The sequence below is a fragment of the Neopsephotus bourkii genome, unplaced genomic scaffold (genome assembly GCF_033783945.1).
Source record: "Neopsephotus bourkii isolate Nb327-2 ecotype Australia unplaced genomic scaffold, CSIRO-AGI_Nbou_v1 NB_207, whole genome shotgun sequence".
Lineage (NCBI taxonomy): Eukaryota > Metazoa > Chordata > Aves > Psittaciformes > Psittacidae > Neopsephotus > Neopsephotus bourkii.
Genome location: NW_026900719.1, coordinates 1,406,436 through 1,430,744, shown reverse-complemented (window position 1 = coordinate 1,430,744; position 24,309 = coordinate 1,406,436). Strand labels below are relative to the sequence as shown.

The 24,309-nt window shown below is 39.8% G+C and overlaps 1 protein-coding gene across 23 annotated transcripts in view; it reads right to left on the bottom strand.

Annotated features, from left to right (window-relative positions):
- Positions 1-24,309, bottom strand: part of LOC133207434 (poly(rC)-binding protein 3-like) — a 496,208-nt gene that overhangs the window by 55,792 nt on the left and 416,107 nt on the right. For all 23 annotated transcript variants that reach the window (XM_061344339.1, XM_061344336.1, XM_061344337.1 and 20 more), the window contains one exon: positions 4,881-5,031. In XM_061344339.1, coding sequence (XP_061200323.1) covers positions 4,881-4,958 — 78 coding nt within the window. In that variant the 5' untranslated portion in view covers positions 4,959-5,031. The remainder of the gene's footprint in view (positions 1-4,880; positions 5,032-24,309) is intronic.

Below are 24,309 nucleotides of genomic sequence, written 5' to 3'. Positions count from 1 at the left end.
CATTGTGGCAGTAATCAGGAAAAAAACACCCCAAACCAACAACCACAAGCTATGGGAACAAACAAAAAAAAAAAATCAGCAAAAGCTGAGCAAAGAATGATAACTCATCGAGCTCCACCAGAGACCCTGTAAATTGCAGATAGCCAAAAGAAGTTTGATTTTGACAAAAATCAAAAAAGGAATTAAAAAGTGAAAGGCACATTTCTGTTGGAGCCTGAGCTCTGCCTTTCCTTATCGAGGGCTTCGATAGCTGGGGACTGTTTGCCCACAAATGCACACGCATTCAATTTGTGTTCCTTCAGTCCTTCAAAAATGGTGTTCTGGTATGGATAAATGCTGCTACTTCTGCCTTTGCTGGAAGCAGAACTTTTGCAATCCCTCCAATATTGTAGTCCTGCCTACAATGTATACTTTTTAGGTAGATAAAAGTAATAAAGTGTCTGCACCCATTCATATCTCTACCCTACAGAGTAATTTTATTTATTTTACTTCAAGAAACAGCAGGAATTAATTAGATGGAAAATACAGAAGTAGGGCAATGTAAACAGGCCCAGTCCATATTCCCTTTTTTTCGCTACTGAAATGCACAAAACAGCCTTATTCCTTAATGTAGTGCACCCTTGTCATTAATGAAAGATGGAAATGCATCTCTGCATTATTTAATATACTCTATGTATCCTAGACATGCTCCAAACTACTCTTCCATTCATGCCCTCTTCAGAGCAGCATTCGGATAACTCAGTCAAAATTAGTGCTATGGCAGCTTTACAGGACGCATACATTTTTTTTAACTTGTCCTTAAAAACCTCCAGTAATGGATGGTGTGGCATTTCTGGGCAGCCTCCTCCCCTCCTCATACAGCCAGGTACCATAGATCACAGAATGGTCTCGGTTGGAAGGGACCTTAAAGCTCATCCAGTTCCAACCACCCTGCAGGTGGGACACCTTCCACTAGACCAGGTTGCTCAAAGCCCCTGTGTCCAACCCGGCCTTGAACACTGCCAGGGATGGGGCAGCCATAGCTTCTCTCGGCAATCTGTTCCAGTGTCTCACCACCCTCATAGTGAAGAACTTCTTCCTCATATCTAACATAAATCTCTCCTTCTTCAGTTTAAAGTAACTCCCCCTTGCCCTGTCACTACATGCTCTTGCAAAGAGTCCCTCTCCAGGTTTCTTGTAGCCCCCCATCAGGTACTGGAAGGCTGATATAACATCTCCCCGAGGCTGTCACTTTTCCAGGCTGAACAAGCCTGGTTTTCCTATTTTGCTTTTAGGATATCCAGTTGCTTCTTTGCGGATATGAAGAACATCTGAGCACTGCCCCTGTGTACGCCCTAGCACCTGCCCTCCCATTGCAAGAACATATGAACAAGTGTTTTGTGTTGCTTCTCGTTTCTCTTCAGGGCTGTCACACAATCATAACTTTTTAACTGGTGTAACATAGCGCAAGATGAAAATCAGGCCATTTATCTTACACCATCACACTTTCTCTCAAGTCCTGGCTCAGGACCAGGCCCTGATGTTAACTTTTCATACCTCACCATATATAACCCTGTGCTTCCTCACTATTACAATTTCTACCTGAGAAAAACAAGGCTGTGCCCTGTCTCCTTGCCAGCAAGCCATTCCCAAATCTTGCTATGCTGTGGAAGAGCGGTAGAGCACGTCCTCCAAGTGGCCATCCCAGCCTCTTTGGCAGGAGGCTGCATAAAACACTGCGGGAGCTCAGCTGGACCTACAGCCACTTCTCTCCTCAAAGCAAGACAGAGCAAAGACACTGATGAGAGGTGCCCTTCCTGCAAGGAGGAATGGGACCTGGGTTGTACTGGAGCTCAGGACAGTTCCCATCTGTTTTCCTGTCACCAGACGCTAATGTTGTCTTCGATTTTTCCTTGTTTTGCTTGCTATTGCTAAAGATACTTTTTATTCCCTACCCTCTTGCAAAGGTCTGTCCATTCATATAAAGCCTGATTTTTCTGTCTGCAGATACAGAGTTTAGCTTAATTGCCTAATTAAGATGTCCATCCTTGACTTAAAGCCCCTATACAAATCACATAGAAAGTACACGCTGAAAATTTCTTAAGTCCACAGGATTTACAGCCAAGATAAACATAGTAGCACAAGTTATGGACTTTCAGTCAAATGAATGCAAATATCACAAAGTACATAGACCCTCACTACGCAAAGGTATACTGGCAATAAAGGTTTAGAGACAGAGTTAAGGTTGGTGGGGACAGCCCCTCATTTTTCCATGAAACACCCTAATAAATTCATAACTTCAAAATTACTTTAATATTAACTGAGTCCACTTTTTAAAAACAACCTTTTAATTCCCATTTTCTCTTTCAGGTTATGACCAGTTATGTACAGCCCAAGCTCTGCTTCAGTTAATTGTTTCGTCTAGAAATACTAATTAGAGATCAGCAATTTCCACCAATGTCATTACCACAACAGACCTTAAGGAAGAGCCTAGAAGCATTTCCTTTTCACTGGTTCATAGAGCTTTCAGAGTGACCTTCTCACACTGAGTTCCTATTGATTCAGATATCCTTCATTCCTCTATATTATAATTTCTAAACCACAGAAATTACATCAAAGAACTGTAAGGGTCTGACTTTTATCACCAAAATAAATTGATTTAATGTACTCTTTGAAATACTTAGGCACATTGGTTAGAGTATAGCAGAGTTAACAGTATACCCATAGTGCCTTGTTATCTGAGGATGCATAGTACACTCTCTCTTAAAATGTGAACTTCGTAGCTTCTACGGGTTTAATTTAGACCCTTTGGGGCTACATACACATTGAAAATTGGACATGTAACATCTGTTATTGTTAAAAGTGGCTGCACACACAATCACTGACTTTTAACACAGAAAATTAACTTTTTCAAATTTCATTTCTGATTAAAACCAAAAATTGTTTACAAAAGCCCCAATCTTAGCCCACAGTTTAACTAAAACATCCTGAAAATGACAGATACTTGAGTTTTGCTTTAAAGGCATGGTTCTGAAAGAAGCAGAGCTGACAGCATCTGACAGTGGTCAAAAAAAGCACGCTTAACCACATGTGAATTTGACTGCAACTGGTACAGCTACTTGTACCCACCAGGATAAGGACATGTTCAAGAAGAGGCTGAGACAGGCTGAGAAAGTTGGGGCTGTTCAGCCTGGAGAAGAGGAGGCTGCATGGAGACCTCATAGCAGCCTTCCTGTATCTGAAGGGTGGCTATAGGGATGCTGGGGAGGGACTATTTGTTAGGGACTGTAGTGACAGGACAAGGGGTAATGGGTTAAAACTTAAACAGGGGAAGTTTAGATTGGGTATAAGGAAGAAATTCTTTCCTGTGGGGGTGGTGAGGCACTGGAATGGGCTGCCCAGGGAAGCTGTGAATGCTCCATCCCTGACAGTGTTCAAGGCCAGGTTGAACAGAGCTTTGGGTAACATGATTTAGTGTTAGGTGTCCCTGCCCATGGCAGGGGGTTGGAACTAGATGATCTTAAGGTCCTTTCCGACACTATTTTGTGATTCTGTGATTCTAAATGCTATTCTGGATTGGGATCAGAACACAGCAGAATCAACCCCTAAGACTTAATTTGGAGTGCAGACATGCATACAGATGTTAGGTGAGTTTGGTAAGAGAGACTGTTATTAAATTTGCTTGACAGATCCCTATTTAAGATGCAGATCCTACACACCAGATGCCTGCCTGAAGCGGAATATTTCAGGGGAAAAAAAATTTAAATAAAACGGTTGGATGATTTCTGAGAAAATACGTAATTTGATCTGACATAACCTTATTTCTGAGTTTTTTAATTTGCAGACTTAAACTGTACCCTCTCATACTTCCTAGCAGCTCCGTAAGTAAAATACAGAGGGAGACTATAATAGGACCTTAGTCTCCTGTCTGTGATACAGTATACTGCATGTGTGCTCCTGCTGCAGATTGAAAGCATGAACTGTTTAGAAATGTAAATGTATTTTTTTGTTATTAAATTAAATTATATGAGTAAAAATACTTTTAGATTTATATATGCAAATCTGATCTCCAGAATTATATATATTTACTGTTCCTTGTTAAGAAAGAGCCCAAATCATCTCCTTTATATAATTTATTCATTAAGCCTAAAAATGTCTGGTGCTGTCTGATGCAAATAACACAAACAAACCTATGAAATGTGGGTTTTTTTTTAATTAAAAGCCCATTTTGTGATCTGGCAATGTAAAATAAACAGCCATCAGACTGTTAATTCTGACAACACTGAACTGGCACTCTGTCTATGGCACAGATTTCACACTTATCTGCATGCTTAAATGCTGCACTGGACAGAAACAAAATAACAGTCAACCTTCCAAAATAAACCCGCAGGGGACCTAGATGAATGCTTGGTATATCAGGGCCTTCACTCTAGTAAGATGCTACATTGGAATAACAAAGAACTATCTCATTTGCATCCAACAGAAATAGTAATTCTGTGGCAATTATTTCACATGAGTCGATGTCCTAGTACCTTAACCCTCCTCCTGCAGAATCCAGCAAATGATGAGAAAGGCAAGCCACATGCAGGTCAGCCTTACTCAAGTGTCTGCCTGATTTGGCTAACTACTGATAAAAGAACTTTTTTTTGCTGCCGGATCTGCTCAAAATGGGTTTGTTACAGGCAGGGTTTGTTCCAATGAACTCTGGCTGCAGTGCAAACTGAAGTATGATGCCTTGAAAGGCCGGGGGTGATTTTTTGGTCATGGCAATGGTGTTTTTGACTCAAGTCAGAGAAGGAGAAGCAATGACACTCTGTCAATGTCACTGTAAGGCTCTGATGGTAACTGCACGCACTCACTCAATACACAGACAACCGCTGTGGCAACAATAAATGCTTCACCTTGCCATGCATAAGAAGTCGAATGGTAAGTGTGACATTGAGACCTCCTTCAGTTGCTTTTGCGTCTTTCGTGTTCATCCTGGCCTTGTATCTTCAATACTTGAAAGCAGCTTCGTTTTTCTGGGTTTTTTCTTCTATTCACTTAATCAACCTACAAAGGAGAGAGAAAAAGTACCATTGAGTGGCCAAAGCTACTCTGAATTGAGAATATCATGCTGTACAAAGCAATTAACATTCCTTCCTTTGATTTTCTGGACCGCAGTTCAGTGCTGAAAAGGCTCCTTTGATTATTATCCCTGTCCAACCAATTCTTTAGCCCTTCACGATTATAAGATAAACTGCTCTTTGAAACTTTAAAAATTCTCTTAACTTCCTGTATTTGGAATCTAAAAGTACAGAGCAAAACAAAGTGAAATATAATGTTTTCCTCACAGTACTTTCTCTCTGTGAACCTTCACTGTGCGTATATGCAATGTATATATATAAGCATTTTTTTTACACATGCCTGGTGCTGTTTCCATTTTCCTCCCTGTTACTACCTCTTTTGCCTTTTGGCTTTACAGAAAAGATATTTTCGTTTTCTCTCCAGCTAAAGAGAAATTAATTCTGAGCCTAAACACCAATCCCTGCCAGCAACAGCGGATGACACGTTATCAAAGACATCTGAGTTACCAAGAGCCACTTGCTGCTGTAAATCTGGGCACTGTCTGACTTTGTTTTTGTCTGCCAGGCCCAGAGGTGGCTCAGTCCCTCAAAGGCCAAAGCTGAGCTTCAGCCCTAAGTAAAAAGAAGATTTTTCTTAATTCCTAATGACAAATTGCAGATTTTTCAGTCATTTAAAAAGCCATAAATATCCTAAAATGCTAATGAAAGCTGCAAGGGATGGTTCTGAAGGGATAAACAAGATGCATTATGAGTTTATGAATGCAAGGACATTTATCAGTACAAAAAAGGGGGGGGGGGGCAAAAGGAATATTAACAAAGGCAGGAAAAATCCACAATAGAAAAGGCTTAAAGACTTCTTACTTGGTTCTGTTCTTTTCAGGGCTATCTTACAGAGCATAAAACCCCTAAGCAGACATCACTCCTCTCAGTAACCATCCATTATTAATGAGAACCCTATTAGTTTTGCATCTTGGAGCTTCCGAAAAATTTGGCTAGCTTGGGTATTGACTAACAAGCACCTCTAGGGAAAAGCATTTTGAGGACAATGCGGTTCAGAGCATACAACAGTGTCTGTCTCACTGGGGTTACAGGCTATTGTACCCTTGTGGAGACTTCTCAGGTATGGGACGAAATTACTGGAGAGACCTACCAGTTCATTCCCTTCATAATGCCATCAGCAATATCATGTAGACTGCTTCATCAACTAATTAAGCTCCATCTTAAGAGCCATTATGCACTGACATACTAGACCAAAGTAAAGCCCATCAGAGTTGAGCACATTATGTGTGAGGGAAGTCAGCAGCAGTGCTTAAAGAGCAGAAGCAACATACAAGAGTCATCCCTGACTGACTTGCTGAGCTGCCAGCAATAAGTGATTCAGGGTCTTCTGGGAGACTACATCCAAACCAGCATTTTCAATAGCTGTTGTTGGACAACTCCTCCATGAATTTGTCTAATCCCTTCTTGAATCCACAGATGTGGTCTCCAAAAGTTCTGTTCTCACAGACTAATTAGTGTGGGAAGAAGTGCTTCACTTTATCTGGCTTAAACCTGCTGTCACTTCCCCTTGAAACACATTTTGCCCTGTGTGTATTATAGGAAGACCATCCCAAAGTCACTTCTCTGGTAGCTGACTCTCCTAGTTTCAGCCTGAACTTGAGGGTGGTTCATTCCTGACGGTTTTGTCGCTGAGAAATACAGTGGGAGATGCAGAGTTTTCTCTCAAGTCTCTGCAGGACTATTTAGGACCACAGAGAGCTGCTGTGCCTTCAGTAACTGCAGGCAAGTGTGCTTGAGGAGAGTTGAAAAGAGAGAGAAAGAACAACTTTAACTCCCCTTCCTAACAGCAAATTCATTAGATGCTACCACAGAGCAGCTCCTGCCTATCCGGTTCATTGCCAGGGCCCATTTTCCCAACCCAGCATGGACTCATTGTATTTCATACCTTATGGTCTACCACCCAGACCACAGCCACTGAAATAAATCCCAATTATTCCACATTTATAGTCTTATCACTTCCATCATATATCACCTATCCAGACGGAGAAAGGCAGACAAGAAGCAAGGTGCCTGGGTGAGAAGGCAGAAAACAGAAGCAGCCTGGCCATGCCTCTGATGCACCATGTGTGCAACAGGGTGAATGGAAAACGTCCCAAAGCAGCTGGTAGGAAATGACAACAGTATTGGACTCTATTCTGCTTTTTTAAGGTTAGAGCATGACTCATATTAAAATCTGCAAGTGGGTTACCGCAATAGTCCCTTCTGACAAGTGCAGAAAGAGGAGCAGAGGAGGCAGCTGTGGTTGCTGCTCAGACTATGGAAGAGAATGGCCCCATGCTGCTCATCTACTGCTTGCTGAGGGAAATGCTCTGGCTCCTACAGCCCAAGCATCTTCTGCTCAGCTTTGTCAAAAAAAACCAACAACAACCAACCAGCCTACCTAAAAGCCAACCAAACAAAAACAAAACCCCAAACCAACCCCAAAATGCCCAACAGGAGCGCTCTCGTGCGTAAACAGTAGAACACATCTCAGCATTCTGGACTTTATGGGAGCATACTGACTATTTGAGATCTCTACAATGCTTAGGGTATCCTTGGAAGATTTCACATAACGGATATGTTTCGAGTAGAAGCAAGGTGTTTAAGACTCACTGTGGACCAAAATTTAGTGATGAAGGTACAGGTGTGTTTCTAATGAAAAGTATTCCCATGTGGGTAAAATAATCCCAGACTAGATGCACATTTACAGTTGCTATGGCCTTTACTGCTGTGGTGCTACAGCAGTAGGATCACTTTGGAAAACACTTTTGGAGGAAATCCTTTACCCAGACAACAAACCAAACCCCACCCAATCCTGAGCTTTTCCAGATAAAACCTGAAAATATCTGTATCTTTAGCTAATGCCTTTCCCGTTGTTATTAAAAACAGGTTAAAATTTAATTTCCACCACAGATACTGTTAAAAATGTCACTGCCATCTAATTTTTTGAAGGATTTTCTCTTTGTCCTTCCTCCCAATGAGCTCAAGCCCTGCACCTAGTATTGAAAAGCAGAATGGATGTCTGGCGGAGGGCTGAGAGCCTGTGTGCCTGCAAGGAGCTAGGCAGCTGTGTGAGATACAAAAGGAATGAATTAAAAAAGGCAACCTCACATGATAAAAAGAAATAGGTGAAACCAATACATACACCATGAAGACAGAAGAGTTTTTATTATGCCAAAAAAACCTCAACTAAACAAACCCAAAGAAAAATGAACAGGTGAAATTATAGTGACATTCAGCAGAAATCATGCCTAGTTTACATGAGGATATTTAAACTCAGTCATCTAGTTCCAATGTATCTACAGGTTTTAAAAAAGAAAACTTCAATAAGGGAAACATAAGAACATCCAGTCTGTGACACTAAATCTGTAATTTCTATAATAAATGGAATCATCCCAAAGGAGGGGTAGCTAAGGAGATGATCAAGCCATAGGGATGGGGGCAGGAAAAGACAAGGGCTGAACAAGACTAAGACATGAACAGAGGACATGAACAAAGAGAATTATCATGAGTTATAAAGTTATTATGAGTTAGGAAGTTGGACAGTAATACACTGATGTTATGAAAAAATAGTTCAGAGTTTGGTTTATGTAGCAAGAACTCTTAGAAAAAGAAGCGTTATTACTAGAAAAAAAAAAAAGGATAGTAAGAGTGATCAAAAAAGAATGGAGAAAACTGAAACACAGGAAATCATGAAAAAGCTGTAGCGAAGTCCTCTTGATCAGAAGCCTCCAGGTGGAGGGAGACCTCCTGGGAACTCGAAGAAGCACACTGCAGGGGATGATGATGAGAAAAAAGGACCCTTGCTTTCAGCAGATCAGAGCTCTTCAGGGACAGATCTATGCTACTTGCATGATTTTAGTCTTAAACTGGAGGAAATACAGAAAAGGAGAAGGAGACTGAAAGGAGCATTAGAGTAATACGTATTACTATGGGACAAGAATTAATGACATTATCTATAGAAATCAATACACTCAGCCATATATGTAAGGTTTAAAATTAAAAATCATCTGTCTCCCACAGAAAGGCTCGTGCTACCAAATGAGGAAATAACTGCTTTGCTTTCAAGCTCTTTAACAAGCTAAGCAGTTATTATCTATGGCTTTTCACTTGAAAGTAACATCTCTGGATATTAAAGGACTAAACAGTGCAATTATACAGAAGAAACACTGGCAGAAGTTAGCTCCCCCATCCCCAATCTAAAGTGAAATCAAAGCAAAACCAGATACAGTTGTATTATTTTGTTTCAAGGAGCTTCTTTTCAGAAATGGTGAAAAGTGGCAACAATCACCAGCTCTTTACACTCTCAGCTAGAAGCAAAAGACAACTGGACTTCTGCTAAACATATGCTTCTTCAGTTTCTGTGTCAACCGAAGGATGAAGACATCTAGTGCTACTGAACCATATTGTGAGATTACTTCAGCTCGCTGAGAGCTCCGTTGTGAGGGATTCTGTGGGAAGCTTCCATGGAGGATAAAGGAGCTGGTGAGTTCTGGGAGATTTTCAAGAACACTCTCCTGGAAGCACAAAACCAGTTCATCGCCCTTCAAGGTAAGGGAAGCAGACTAAGCAAGAGATCCCCTTGGATTATCTACGATCTGGATGCCCACAATAATGTAACAGTAATAACAACAACAACTACTCTTCACAAGGATTTCTTTCCCATTAATAACTATTTGAGAAAGCAGAAAAAAAGGAGTGCTTTGAAGCACTCCAGTTTTATACAGAAACCTCACCAGGAGAATCTGATTAACGAACAATACCTAAGGAAGTGAGTGCAGTATTAAACTTTCTGCTTTACCAGTTCCATCTCCCAAATTACTATAAAGAACTGTACACAAAGAAATGAGATTACACATTTGATTCACAACCTTGTAATTTAAATCCCAAAATAGATTCAGTGTTAATCTCTAACTCTTTAATTACACAAACAAGATCTGAAGAACCTGGCTACATTAAATCATCATATCATGGCCCATTTCAAGTAAGTTGATAGTTGGGATGGACCCAAAAATCCAGCAATGAGAAAATTAATTCTTTGTCTTAGAAGAACAAAGGATGCGTGCATGTGCAAGTTGGTAAAATAGGTTTTTCACTGAAAAGATAAGATGAAGGAATAGCTCAAAACCAAGATTTAAACACTAGAGAGAACAAGGTGTAAGGAAACTCAAAAACCGTATGCTCAAAGAGATCTAAAAAACAATAAACTGATAGGAAAGTAAGCTGAACTTGGACCACTGAAATAAAATGTCAATTCTACAAAAGAAGTGGTAAAATATTAGCTCAAAAGTCAACTGGAATTAAAACAGCAGCACATTATTGCACCAGTTAACAGTTATCAACTACACACAGTTAAACACCTTAGCAGCCACATGCTTCTTTTACTAATTATTGTAAAAACCTCTGTATCTCTGATATGCTCAGCTCTGTAGTTACTACAGACACCTGGAAGTAGCAGGCTTGCCAAAGATGTAAACCAATAAGGAAATAACAGATCGAAAAAATAGAGAACAACTTTTGAAGGCAATAGCAAGTATAAAACCTGGCAAGACTCCAGGAATCCTGCCTTTTGCATGCAGTTTTATGAAGTATGTAAAGCAGCACTAGTTTTTCTTTAAGGTATACGTTCAACGCTATTTTGTCAGAGGAAGAACCTATCTATAGAAGAAGCTGTCTTTGTGTTCTCCCTAAAATGAGAAATGCCCATACCCCATACAACTAATGTCTTATTTGCTGAAGATCACTTGGTGTCAAATAATCCTTGACGAGAACAGCAAAAGATTAGAGTCTTATTTTTTCCATTCTCAACTGATGGATGTTTAGCTGCTGAACTTGAGGTATATGAGATCCATTCTTTAAACAGATCACTCTCACTCATACTCTTGCTCATATGCTCCAGCAAATGGCACCGGTTGTTCTCTTTTTGATTTATTAAAGAAAATGATCAGCAACATATTTATTGACTCTTATAACATTTTCTGTAAAGCCTTTTGAGTAAACAATATGGCATGGTGAATTTATTACAGGAAGAACTCACAGAAACACAATAAACACTATTACTTCATTATTCACAAAAATGTTCAGTGATCAATTACTTATCTAATACAAATTAATGTCAAAATACTATGCTGTTTGTGAATAAACAGCTACACACGTTGACAAAATACAGTTCAGAAAACATCACATTTTGAACAGGTAGTAAATGCTATCAAATGCCTGGAAATCAAGTCTCAAGAAACCTAGAAAAACTTTACAATGGCCTTCAGTAAATGCCAAACAGATCTGTGATCCTGAGGGAAGTAATAATCTCCAGGCTATGGAAAACATGGTGATTCTTTTGCAATGATATCTTCCATCTTTCTACATCTTTTTTTTTTTTTTTTGTATTTATTCCAGAAACAATTACCTTGCCAGGAATGCAGAGAGCATCTTCACAGTTTGCCACGAACCAAAAAACACCTGTGCATGTCAATACTTCATACAGATCCACTACCCAGCTAGCTCTTCTGCACATGTGAAAATGCCAGGCAGCCAAAAGACAGGAGCTGCTATGTTGGACTAATGAAACATAAACCCCTCCACAAGTAAGAAAATTGTAGCAGCCCACCATAAATTATTCTGTACAAATATTCTCCGGGAGTATTCAACAACGAGCTCAGGATGGACCAGAAGGTGTTTTCCTTCCTTTCCTAACAGCACACAATATAATTAGCTATAAGCTTTATCACGGGCCAGTTTGCAAGATCAGGGAAGACAGTACACACATATGGTAGCTATTTACCAAAGAATAATTTCTAATCATAGCTTTGAGCACAAAATCAGCTTTACCTGCTGCTTCAATCTTGTGGCTCCAAATCCCTTAAGTTACACATTTCTCAAATCTTTGTTTTCATGTTGCTCAAGTACCAAATAAAAATTTTGCTTGACTTGCTTACGTTCAACTAAGAAACACACACTCCAACTAACCTGAATTAATCATTCCATACAGTCTAGCTAATAAATCTAGTAACGTACATGTAAGTCACAATGGAGGCGGGTTAAAAACTGAACAGATTACCAACAGCAGCAAAGTGGTCTCTTGAGCACAGAGAAGCTTACAAGAATGCTCCACCATACAAGAACAGATTTTCACTCCATACCTGTTCCTGAAAAAAACTTATATTCTGAGGACCTAAACACTGTGAATGTGTGTTACATTTGTTAAATGACATCTGTCCCCTTAAGCAAATACATGACTTTGACATTTCTTCAATTAAATATTTCTGGTTTGGAATAATGTTTCAATTATAAATTTACCTTAGTTTAAAGCAAATAAAATAACTCAAAATGTTCTGGGGTGTTCAAACTGCGCTTGTTGATTTAAAAATAAATGCATTTGCACGAAACGAAAGAATCAAGCCTAAAGAGTTGTTCTTTCTTCCATTTAAAAAATCTGAATAATCTTTCACATGTCTATTTCCAAGATACTTTAAGTAAGCAAGATTTATATACGTATATAAAAAGATATATTTTAAAATAAGGTATGCACATATATATAGAATATGGTTAAATGCTGCAAAGTAAGCAAGATACATTTTTTTACATGGCCAATGTGGACAAATGTTAAAATATTGCTGGAGCAGAATCTAATAAGCAAATACTAACAGTAGCATCATTAACAACATTTTTATCATTCACAAAACCTGTCTCACAGATGCGAAGACAGATTATAATTTTCTTTGACAGTACCTTTCTTTGACAGTACAAGAGTACAGACAGCTTCTTATTGATCAAAGGTAAAAAAAGCCCACACCCAATAGAACAGTCCAAGAAATATGGGAGCTTCTGTAATGGGAACCGTTAACCCATCAAGTATGTTCCCACTGGGCACAAAATAAACAGATATTTAACGATATTTGTATTTTTATAATTCCATCAATGTTGAAATGACATCTGCCCTAGAATATATATTTGCCCAACCCATTAGTAAATGAAATATTTTGCACATGCATCCATTTCAATAAACGTGAGTCAGCTGTTTCACTCAATCCTGTACAAAACATGGCTGTTGGTTAGGGGAAAGAGGCTAACAGTAATAATAAATTTCAACTTATTGAATAGAAAATATTACATATTGATATAATTGAATTGCTGACACAAACAAGTAAAAATATCACTTTTGTAATCATGTTAATTATGTTATTTACAAGACTGTGATTTGAAAATCCATTCAAGTTCCCTAGATGAATAAAATAAATACTCATTAAAAAGCAAAACAAACAAAACACCAGGAAATTCATCTAGCATCTAAGGGAGGTAAGAGGATGAGCTCCCATCCTTCTGTCACAAGGGGGTTAGTACCAGCCTCTGGAATCTGAGTCACATGCTCCCTTCTGGGACACCACACTCACGCTCACTTGAGGTAAGGATGGATTGGGAATTATCTGAGAAAGAGAAATGGGTCCAACAGAAGCACATCTGTAACAGCTGCAAATAAAGACTTCCCATCATTCACAACAATAAATAGGAAAACAAAAACCAGCAGTACAATGTCCTGCAAGGTCACTGGAATTGTTGCCTTCAAAAGTCATCCTCACAAGATGAATATTTAAGTTCTCAATCACTGGTGGTTAGTCAAAATATATAGCATTATCAGAATTTCACTGTGAAAGTTGGGAGTGCAGTGGGTATAAGGCTTATTAAGTTCCCAGAGCTTCATTTGAACCTAGATTTAACAAAAAACCCACAACAACCAGCCCACAATAAATGACTCTTTTATGGTCAGTCAATACAGAGCCAAACACATGCCAAGATTTAAGCCACTTAAATCAATATTTTTGTCACTGATTTAAACCAAGAGAATCTTTAAAACTCAAAAGCAAGTCTAATTGATGAAGTATTCAAAAGCAAAGAAAAAAAATAAAAAGTTTATTTATTAATGACTTCAAAGTGCCAGCTGTAAAGTGAATCACTATACCTTGCTCTAGCACTGGGAAAGAAAAACAGCGCTAAGGCTATCCATAGGTTACTTCTGTGCAACCTCTACAAAGAAAGAGTCTATTTTTTGCGTAAAAACCTCACCTGCTTCACAAAGTTACTCATCTGAAACAGAGCTTCATGAAGTATCTGTCCTTTTGTCTGTCCTTCTGTTCCTTTCTTTTCAAATACACGCATACTGTACTGCTGGGATAATGGCTGGACATGATGATCTTAAAGGTCTTTTCCAACCCAGTTGATTCTATGATTCTATGATTGATTCTACACATATCTCTATACATATGTCCCTACATATACAGACACATCCCTATATGTGTGATATGTACATGACATATATACACTATACTGTATATATCTCTACTATATATACATATAGTGATATGTATGCGTACACATATATATATATAGGTGTATATACCAGTTTCAACGTTTTGAAGAGATACAGAAATGCCTGATGTTTCAAGTTCACACAAGTTTCATGGAGCCACAGTCTAACTGGAGGTTGGCTGGGTGGTGGTTCCACCTCAGGAGACACTTTGGTCCGAATCCAGCACTGACCCAATACAATCCCCCCCGAAGCCTCAATGTTTGGAGGAACTCCCCACAAAAGGTGCTTTAAGCAAACATAGGATATACATCCGTTGTTTTTTTTCTTCCCAGTTGCTCTAAGTAGCTTTGCTGCTCATACACAGTTTTATGGATGTAACTGTATGTGAAATTTGGTCCTATGTTATTTCTGAAAACAAGACAGGACCTGTGCTAGTGCAAAGGGTTTAATGCTGTCCTTACATTCACATCTTTGGTCTGGGTCCATCTGCTTATTTAAAGGGAAAAAAAAAAAAGAAAAAAAAAAAAGAGATTCAAGAGAAGGGAATTGCTGACTTATTGCAGAGACTCCAATGACATGATGAGGAATGGGTTACTATGAAATAAAAACATAAAAGAGCATTACTGAAGTTTTGGTAGTATCTACATCAGTAACTGAAAGAGGGCATTAGCAGAACATTAATGACAGTCAAATGGTAGGACTGCTGTAGACATTGTAAAGGAGAAGAGCTCAACTACAAGCTGGAAGATAGCAACCTGAAAAGAAACACAGTGGGAAAAAGTATGGCAATACATTTACAATACAAGTAATAACAAGTAATAAATTTACATTCCAATACATTTACAATACATTATCATATATTTACAATACAAATATGACAACTAGGGAAAACCAATTCTTAGTACTAAGTGAAATCCTGCAGGCACTGATGATACAAAAGACGTGGAGATGACATAAGGCTGCAAATTACAAGTTGAAAACTTATACTTCGGAGCAGAAGAGGAGGCAACCATGTTCACATAACCATAGCCTGTTACATATCTGGATGTGGACACTCCATTACTACAGAGAAAAAATAAAAGAGGAAAAAAAAAAAAAGAAAAAGCAGGAATTCATGGAGAGGAAAGCAGGAAAACTACTGACAGAAAATCGGGCAGCGATGAAGGTGTATCCTAGCCAGCAACGAACGAGGCAGAATTTGAAAAGTCTAGGACAGAAGGAACCAAAGAAGAGGAATTAGGATGCTGCAAGTGTGGCTAGCTGATGCAAGGATGAGTTTACTATCCAAAAAGAAAGAAATTAAAGCTAAATTTCTGTCCCTAAAACCTGTTTGAAATATCTTTCAGACTGAATGGCATTCTCTAGAAAAGACAGCGCATCTGTTGTTTCCCTGTAGAAAGGTTGCTTAAAGCTCCCTGAAGCCTTATAACTACTACACTGCAATCAGAAGAGATGCTCAACACTGGGAAAGCTGGCTCAGGCCTCAAACAGAATTTAGACAGAGTGCCTATTTTATAGGAAATTCCACCTTGCAAAGTTTGCTTTCATTCCAGATTGAACCAAAGCATCAAATTTTTAAACAGTTTAGTGTGTGTGCACGAGTATGCGTTTGTGTATGTTTTAGGATGTTTTTCTACATACTTACTTTTCTACAACTAAATTTTTATACAGGCTTTAACTTGCTGATTTTATATTCTCTTACGTATAATATTTCTCAAAGTAAAAACAATCTCTTTGCAACAGAGAGCCAAAATGACACAATTCTACAATTTTGTGAAGGCAGTATGGACTGCCATTATCAAAGTCTTCCATTTAATTTTTTTATTAGGAAATCAACACATTCCCACAGACCATTTATATACTGACAATTGGAAACAAAAAAGTATTGCAAAAATCTCTATCTGCTATTCTATAGAGTCATTTTGTAATGGAAACGAAACAGTCAAATGAACTTCTAAGATCATTTTAATCTTTGGTTTCCAAGACTTTGTAAGTTTTCTGTGCCATTTAAATTTTTACAAGTGCCCTGGCATTATTTTTGTTGACGCTCGGGAGAAGAGGGAGGTTTTGGAGATCTGTTTTTTGTTTTTTTTTTTTGTTTTTTTTTTTGTTTTTTTTTAATTATTATTTAGTCAGTAAGTAAGTTAAGTTGGTAAGAGAAAAAGGAGGTCACACAGTATTCAAAAAGATAAAATACTTGTTTTCTTTTTTCCCCTCCAGTGCTCTGTATTGAAATCTGAAAAGCCCTGTTTCAGATTCTGCACTTTGCTATTGCACACGTAATAATAGGACACACTGGCCTTTGATACAATTCTCTTCAGGGAACAAAAGCTTCCTTTGGCACAACTACAGCCACTGCTTGTTGTAGGTTACACATGTCTTTCCAGTCAAGCATGATTAATAACTGTTAAAAAAAAAAATGCTCATGACCCATGGCAAGTATTCTTTCAACTATAATACCAGCATTATGGGCTCTGAATCTCAGTAATTTCAAAATGTGCTTCTACAATGGAACTATAATTTAATTACTTTTTCTGCAGCCTGTTCCATTTTGTTTCATCACTTTGATTGCACCATGCGCTTGGCAGCTTATGGAAGACTGCATCTGCCTCCAGGATTATTTCAGTGGGCTCTTTCGACATCTGTTTCTGAAAATGACTTTATTTGCAGTGGCATAAAGAATAATCAGAGACTTGTTTAATCCAGATAAATTGGAGACGAGAAATATACAGAGTTAGAGGCAGGGAAGAGATAGGGGAGAAAGAGAAAGCAAATCTATGCTGCAGAAGACATCAAAATAATCTGACCTGGTTTTGCACTTCTGAAAATGCTGTTATCTTATGGATGGTATGATACATGAAAAGATGAGTCACTAAGTCAGCTCCTTTTAATGTTGGGGTGGAGCTCATAGATGAAATACCTAAGACATTCTAGCTAAAGCTTCACACTGTGCTTGATCAGTTTAATATAATTTTCATTAACTACATTTGCAACCTCATCCCCTGGGAATTATGAAGCAGTATGAAATGATCTGCAGCAGTTGACAGAAGTCCCTATAATAAACAAGCTAAACCCAGGCTCCAGCATGACCTGATACCCTTTCAAATGCAGCTACAGCAAGCACCTGTTGCTGCATGCCATAGCCGAGCACACAGTTCAGCAGTCACCCTGATGGATAACTTCCCACATATTAGCAGGTGAGGACTGGGTCACCTGTGTAACAGATGAGCAAGTGAAAGGCATCTACCACATGTCCATGCCTGTATCAGCTTGTATTCAACACAATGGAAATCACCACTGGCAACTACTGTTTATTTTTGTATTACAGGTGGGTTTGTTAACCCACAAACCATCATAAGTATTTAAAGAAGTGTTCTCTAACAGATCATAGGTGTTGATCAGGCTTTGTTTTGTTCTTTACTCTGTTTATTTTTTTGCAGTCGGCAAACAGGTGTTTGTGGATATATCATCCACTGCCTCAACAAAGTGCTGCACGAAGGCCCCTCCAGCAAGAGAAGACTGAACAAAGACATATAACATGGCTTTAGGGACCATGACCGCTAAAATTCAAAGCGCCAAAGTGGGCAAACCACAACAATAACAAGCCAAACAATCCCCAACGTGCTCCCACGTTTGAGAGTTTAAAACTTGCTTGTCTTGTTGTTCCTTTCCTTTGGAGATTTATTCTGAGTTATTTGATCGTCTTCTGGGCTCTGCTGCAAGCACGTCAGGAACAGTCACACCAAACAGATTATCCAGATGGTTTGGACACATGTATTCTGCTAGAATCTTCTTAAAGACAAACCAAAAGGAGGCCATACAGTTCTCAAAATATAATGAAAAAAAAAAAAATAAAAATTAATCACTGTCCCCAAAAATAATAGGTGTCCCACAAGCATACAATAGCTGGACCTAAACAACTCGGTAACAGTCTAATTCCTGTAGTTGTGTAGCCTTAATTAGCTGTCATGCGCTTTCCTTTCCCATGTAGCCAGTCTGACTCTTGCCCCAGTCAAATGCAGTCCCATTCTGGGAATTTATCCATCCAGGGTATGTAATCCCTGCACCCCAGAAGACATGATCTTAAGAGGTCCCATACACTATGCTGCCCCCCCCCCCCATGGGAAGGTCACAAAAAGGAAGGGCGTTTCCTCACCTTTTCTCAGTAAAATCCAGCAGGTGAGCTGAGGGTGTTGAAAAGCTCAAAGCTGCCACATTGCTGATCTACTTACAGGCAACAGAAGCAGAACTCCTCTGGCAACTTGTGTGTCTAGTAACTTGGCAAGCTTGACAGACTGCATTTGGAAGCCTAGTTGTTTTCTTAAACTACATAATCCCCAAAGCAAACACCTCCAACTCTTGGAAGGAAACACAGAGCAAAACAAAAATACACAGCTAACAAAAAGGAAAACAGTCATCGGCACAGAGTATTTTGCTGAAGAGCTTTCTGAAACCCGGGAGAACAAGGTTCCCTCCTTTCTAACCAACCCCTCAATATCTCTCTAATGTCTGAAGAAAAGGTGAAGATTTGACAGATCATACCACCTATTTGCAGAAGGTTTCTACTTGGGTAAAACAGGCAGGGAGGCTGTCCTGAAGAGAAATAGGTTCCAGTGGCAGGTCATGCCTGTAAAAATCCTATTAACAGAAATTATTAACAATTATTTTCCTTTTTTTGATTCATTTATTTAGATGATCACTTTCTCCCCTCATTTTCCACCTCACAAGCATGGGCTATAACACAGCAGTTGTGCAAGACCAATAGCCATGAAAAGAAATGACTCATTGCTTTTCTATAGCTTCAGAGTAACTGTACACAGCATAAGACCTGCAGAGTGCTATTACAATTTGATGAGGCTTTGTCATCTTGCCGGTATTACCAAAGAACAAAAGCCATCATGCTTAATTAGGAATTCTCCCTAAAGAATTTAGAAGGATTTATTGCTCAATAGTCAAGATGAAAGCAAGTTTGCCTCTGCAGTACCAGCCAGTGACCACTACTGGACAATGAGTCTGTGCTGTACTGCTGGTCAGATGCGGCTCAGTAGCACTGCTGTCACAGAATCACAGAATGGTTAGGGTTGGAAAGGCCATTAAGATCAGAATGTTTCATAAAAGAGTGTCATTAAAGACAGGGTAAGTGTTTGAACATACAGATGTTTACCTGAGCTTAGTAACAGGAACTTTGGATGAAGCTTTCAGAATGTTGGTAGCAACAGAAGAGACAGAAGACAATGTAACTCCTTAAGCACTGATAATAAAAGCAGTGTGTGAGGTCCAGGTCAAGTCAGGACAGGGCAGCATGGGGTAAGTGGCTTAGTGACTCAGGGTATGTAGGAGAGCAACACTGCTGTAAGCTTATTGCCTGTGTTGAGGCCAGTTTGGATGCTGGTGCCAGCACTGCTCAGATGGTCAGAGGTTGGGTTCATGCTTTGGTAAGCAACTAAGCCAGTGTCAGATGAAGGCTCCTGTCAGCAGGACACGGAGAGGGAAGGCTGAATGATGGAAACGTGGGAGCTCCACCCTGGTTATAGGTCCCTTAATCCAAGCATGTGGGTGATCCCAGAACCTGCGCAGCGGGGGCATAGCTGCAGCCAAACCTTCCTGCCATGAAAACAGGATGTCTGCAGTCATTGTATCGTAAAAAAGGATCATAAGTACAGGACAGTTATCCCCTAGCAGCCACCCACAGAAACTGTCTAAGACTGCCTGAAGTCAACTAGTTATGCCCAAGGATGCACCTGAAGAGGCAACCTGCTCAACAGAGTCACTCTTAGGTTAGCAGGGAAGGTAGACCACTCTGTAGTGTATTAACTGTTCTGTCTCCCTTTCCCCTTGACGTGCTCCATATAAATTAACCATTTTTCTTGCAGCATTTAAGGATATCTACTTATAAATTGCTTTCTGATGATCCATTTCTCAACTATGTAATGGATTTTCATCTGTAACTCATATATACATCCTTGAAGTGAAATCAATTCAGAGCAGCTGAAATGAAAATGGACCCTGTTTGTAATGGGAAGATCTCATTCCTGCCTGTAGCTATTCTCCACCTCAATAGGGGAAGTGGTAAGATACAGCAGGAAAATAATAAGCATGGGAGGCTTCACGGTACAACGCTTAATTAGCTGCTGTTCAATATGTGGAATACACAGCAGTGTGCGCCTTCATGTCCACACACATACTTACACATAAAACCAATGGCAACAGAGTTGATATATTTTCTATAAACTGGGATATGACAACAGAACACTGCCAAGAGGAGCTAGTCTGCACTCAGTGAAACTCATCAAGATTTTTCCCAGGCTGCAACAGGTCTGATCCTGTTTAATACTGAGTTCACAAGCAGGATCTTTTTCTTCCAGATCTAAGTCTCCAATTGCTGCCATAAAGATGAGGCTCTGTCTTTGCAACAGTATCCAGTCAAGCGATCTACAGTCTTCCCAAGCTGTACTGTAGTAGAAAATCAAGATAACCGAGAGATCAGTCATTCAATACACATATATATAAATATATGTGGGGTTGGAACTTGATGATCTTAAGGTCCTTTCCAACCCTAACTATTCTATGATTCTATATATACATATTTTATATATATATTCATTCTGATGGAGTCCTACATGCATAAAACTGCCTGTATTAGCCCCAATGCTCCCTTGGCACTGAGAGATAATATTCTGATCACATAAAATCTAGCAGCAACCACTGTTTTATCACACAGTCGTTCTATACACAAATGTCAGATTATGTATTGTTCTTGCCAATGCAAATGTCAGTTTGGATCATTCACAGGCTACAGACGTGCCCCAGGTTACCCTGGGGCCCCTGAAGAGCTGAGGCATGAGTTCTCAGCACCTCACAAAATAAAAACCTTTGCCGAAGCAATATGCAAGAGTACATTGGTCCTGCTTTCTGGCATGAAGGAAGCCCAAATAGGATGTTAAGTCTGTGCACTTCTGACCCCTAAAATGCAGCATCAAACAAAAGCAGGGCAGGACAACATCTATGGATATGTAAGATTAATGATCCAGCTTCTCTGATCTGTGAGCATAGGTGAATGGAGAGAGGAAGGTCTCAGGTGGGGCTCTTCTGGGCACAAACTAGACCTTTAAGGAGGGATGTGCGGCATCTAAAACCACAGAAAGGAGAATAGCAGAATGTTTAGTGGGCAACCTGTACAGATAACCACTCATTTACTGTTTCTACAGCAACCTGTTCATTATAAAAGGTTGCTGTTGGATGTCTGTAAGATAAGAGGGTGAAAAAGAAGGCATTTTAGGGAAAGGAAGTATCAGACATACATGGCGTGTTAAACATCTCCCTATGTTTCCTTCAACTTCCCTGTGCTCTAAATTGGAAAGGTGGTGAACCACCCTGAAGAATTTCCAGGGCTTTACTGATAATGGCTCTACTTCACAATTTCTCACCATGACATATTTGGTTAATGGCCAAATTGAGGAAAAAAGAAGCAGACAGCATGAAAATGTTGAACGTAGTAATTTTGTGGGTATTTTTTTTTCTTTTTTTTTGTGTGTGTGTGTGTGTGTGTGTGTGTTAAAGTTTGAGAAATGTAAATTCTGCAGTATTAGGACCTTGGAGAAGAATTACACAGGTAATTTGTCTTTTATGGCTAGCTGAAGAAAAGCCTCCCAAACCTCCAACAAGACATCATTACCTTCCAGAGTATTTCTTCAAAGATGAAGTTTCAAATGGTACATAAAGCCTAAGGCATGTTTTATATGAGGTGTGTGTGCATTAATAGAGGGATATCCGTGACGGCAGCCCAAGCCCTGGGCAAACTAACAGTGTCTCTCCTCCTTCTGAACCATGCTACCTACTTCCTTGCCCACAAAGGTCTCTGCCAGCTATTTCAAGAGACTCAAACCCAAATATTCTGAATTTCTGAAATAAGAATTAAGAATTCCTAAATAAGAAACAAGTCTATTTCCGTTTCATAAACATTTGCCAAATATCACCCATTCACATACATTTTTGCTATTAAAAGACAGTGGAAGCTAGCTCTCCCAAGAGTACAAATAACTGAGATAACCACAGTAGTGAAATGCTACTGTACTCTAACAGTGCTTGTGAAGACCAGCAAAAGTAATCGAAAACAAAAGAAGAGTTGTAAGTATGAGATACAAAGATGACAAATGCTTCAGCAGCACCTTTCAGGTCACGCAAATACATAACACAAATCATTCCCTTTCTATTCCATGAATCGCAGGAGCTGATGTAGAGAAACAGTTACAGCTCTTTGCCACCCGCCCCCCCCCCCCCCACAGTCGCTGACATCCTAACACTTCTGAAAATGACTGTTTCGCCATCCAGCTTTTGGAAACACATAATGCAAAATTCAGTGGGCCTTACCTCCTCCTTACCGATGGATTATTACAATCTGGCTTGACTTTACACGCAGACTGAATATATTAGCAGCTGCACTCTTTCATAAAATGGGATACAGTTACTAGTTTTACCACCAAAGTCATCAGACCAGAGTTCCTTACTTGTGGCCATGAAATTCCTTTCAGATGACATACATAAAAAGTAATCAAGAATCCACGGAGAAGAGGATAAAATGACTCACATATTTTAGCACAACACAGACTCGCACCTCTGAGACAGGTAGGTTTGGCAGAAAGTAAATCTGTACATAGCCTATTACAAAAGGCATCTTGTTGGTCTCTCCCACGAATGTGTAAGTAACTGACAGGCTACTTGAGAAACTCATGAAAACGACTTTTTCATGGAAAACTGAGTTGTTCTGTTGTTGGAAGGTTTTCTTAATTTTAAGTAAAGAACCTCATTTTTTGCACAAAGGACATTTCAAATTCCACTTTCCAACTTTAATATGTTTGCAGCACATTAGAAAAACAATGGCTCTTCACAGAGAGGAGTCTTTGCAGGATGAACTGACAGCTAGCAGATACAGAGAGGTTCAGGTTAAACATAAGAAAGAAGTTCTTTACTGTGAGGGTGATGAGGCACTGAAACAGGATGCCCAAAGAAGCTGTGAATGCCCCATCCCTGGCAGTGTTCAAATCCAGGTTTGACAGAGCTTTGGGCAACACAGTTTAAAGTGAGGTGTCCCTGCCCATGGCAAGGGGGTTGGAACTTGATGATCTTAAGGTCCTTTCCAACCCTAACTGTTCTATGACTCTACGATTTTGTATCAGCTGCTAGAATACTAAAGTGTGAACCCAGTGGCCAGGCTCTCCCCCTTTCCCCCTTGTCAGATCGTGCCCAAGGCAGTTGTAGTTTGACCTGTGACAGAAAACTCCCTTTCCTCATCCCATTCTTCCTTGTTCAGATACAAATGCACTTCTCTGGAGTGTGACCAGGAACAAGGACTTCTGTCTCAAGGTGGAAGTGGGCCACTCTGCTGTCCCCTGTCTGCCCACCCCACAGAGGAGCAGCTCAGCATGAGCAATGAAACACAAGTAAGGAGGGATAGCTGGAGTAAAAATGCCAGCAGTGACAAAAAATAGGTGTGACAGTGAACACACACTACAGAAGATGCCAGAGTTACCCTGAAGTCCAGGCTCATATAAGTCAAAGTGTCTGCGCCCAGTACATCCTATTGGGTAGGTGCACCTGGTAGGTACAGCCAGAATACAGAGATACTAAATCCAAGCTCTCAGGTGTAGTTGAAGCCACCTGAATCCAACCATCTATGCCATTTCCTATGCTACAGCCATCTCCCAGCCCCTGCAGGAATTCTGGCCAAGCACAGCCTCGCTATTTATACCCATATATGCTACGATTGAAACCTCCAGACTCACAAACTTACAGACCTGCTCCCACTGCAAAAATGATGCCGCAAATTCTGCAGATGTTTAAGACAGTAACATCCCATGGACCACCTGGGGACTTACTTATCACAGAGCAAGGGGACAAAAGCAGTCCCTGCTCATTGCAGGT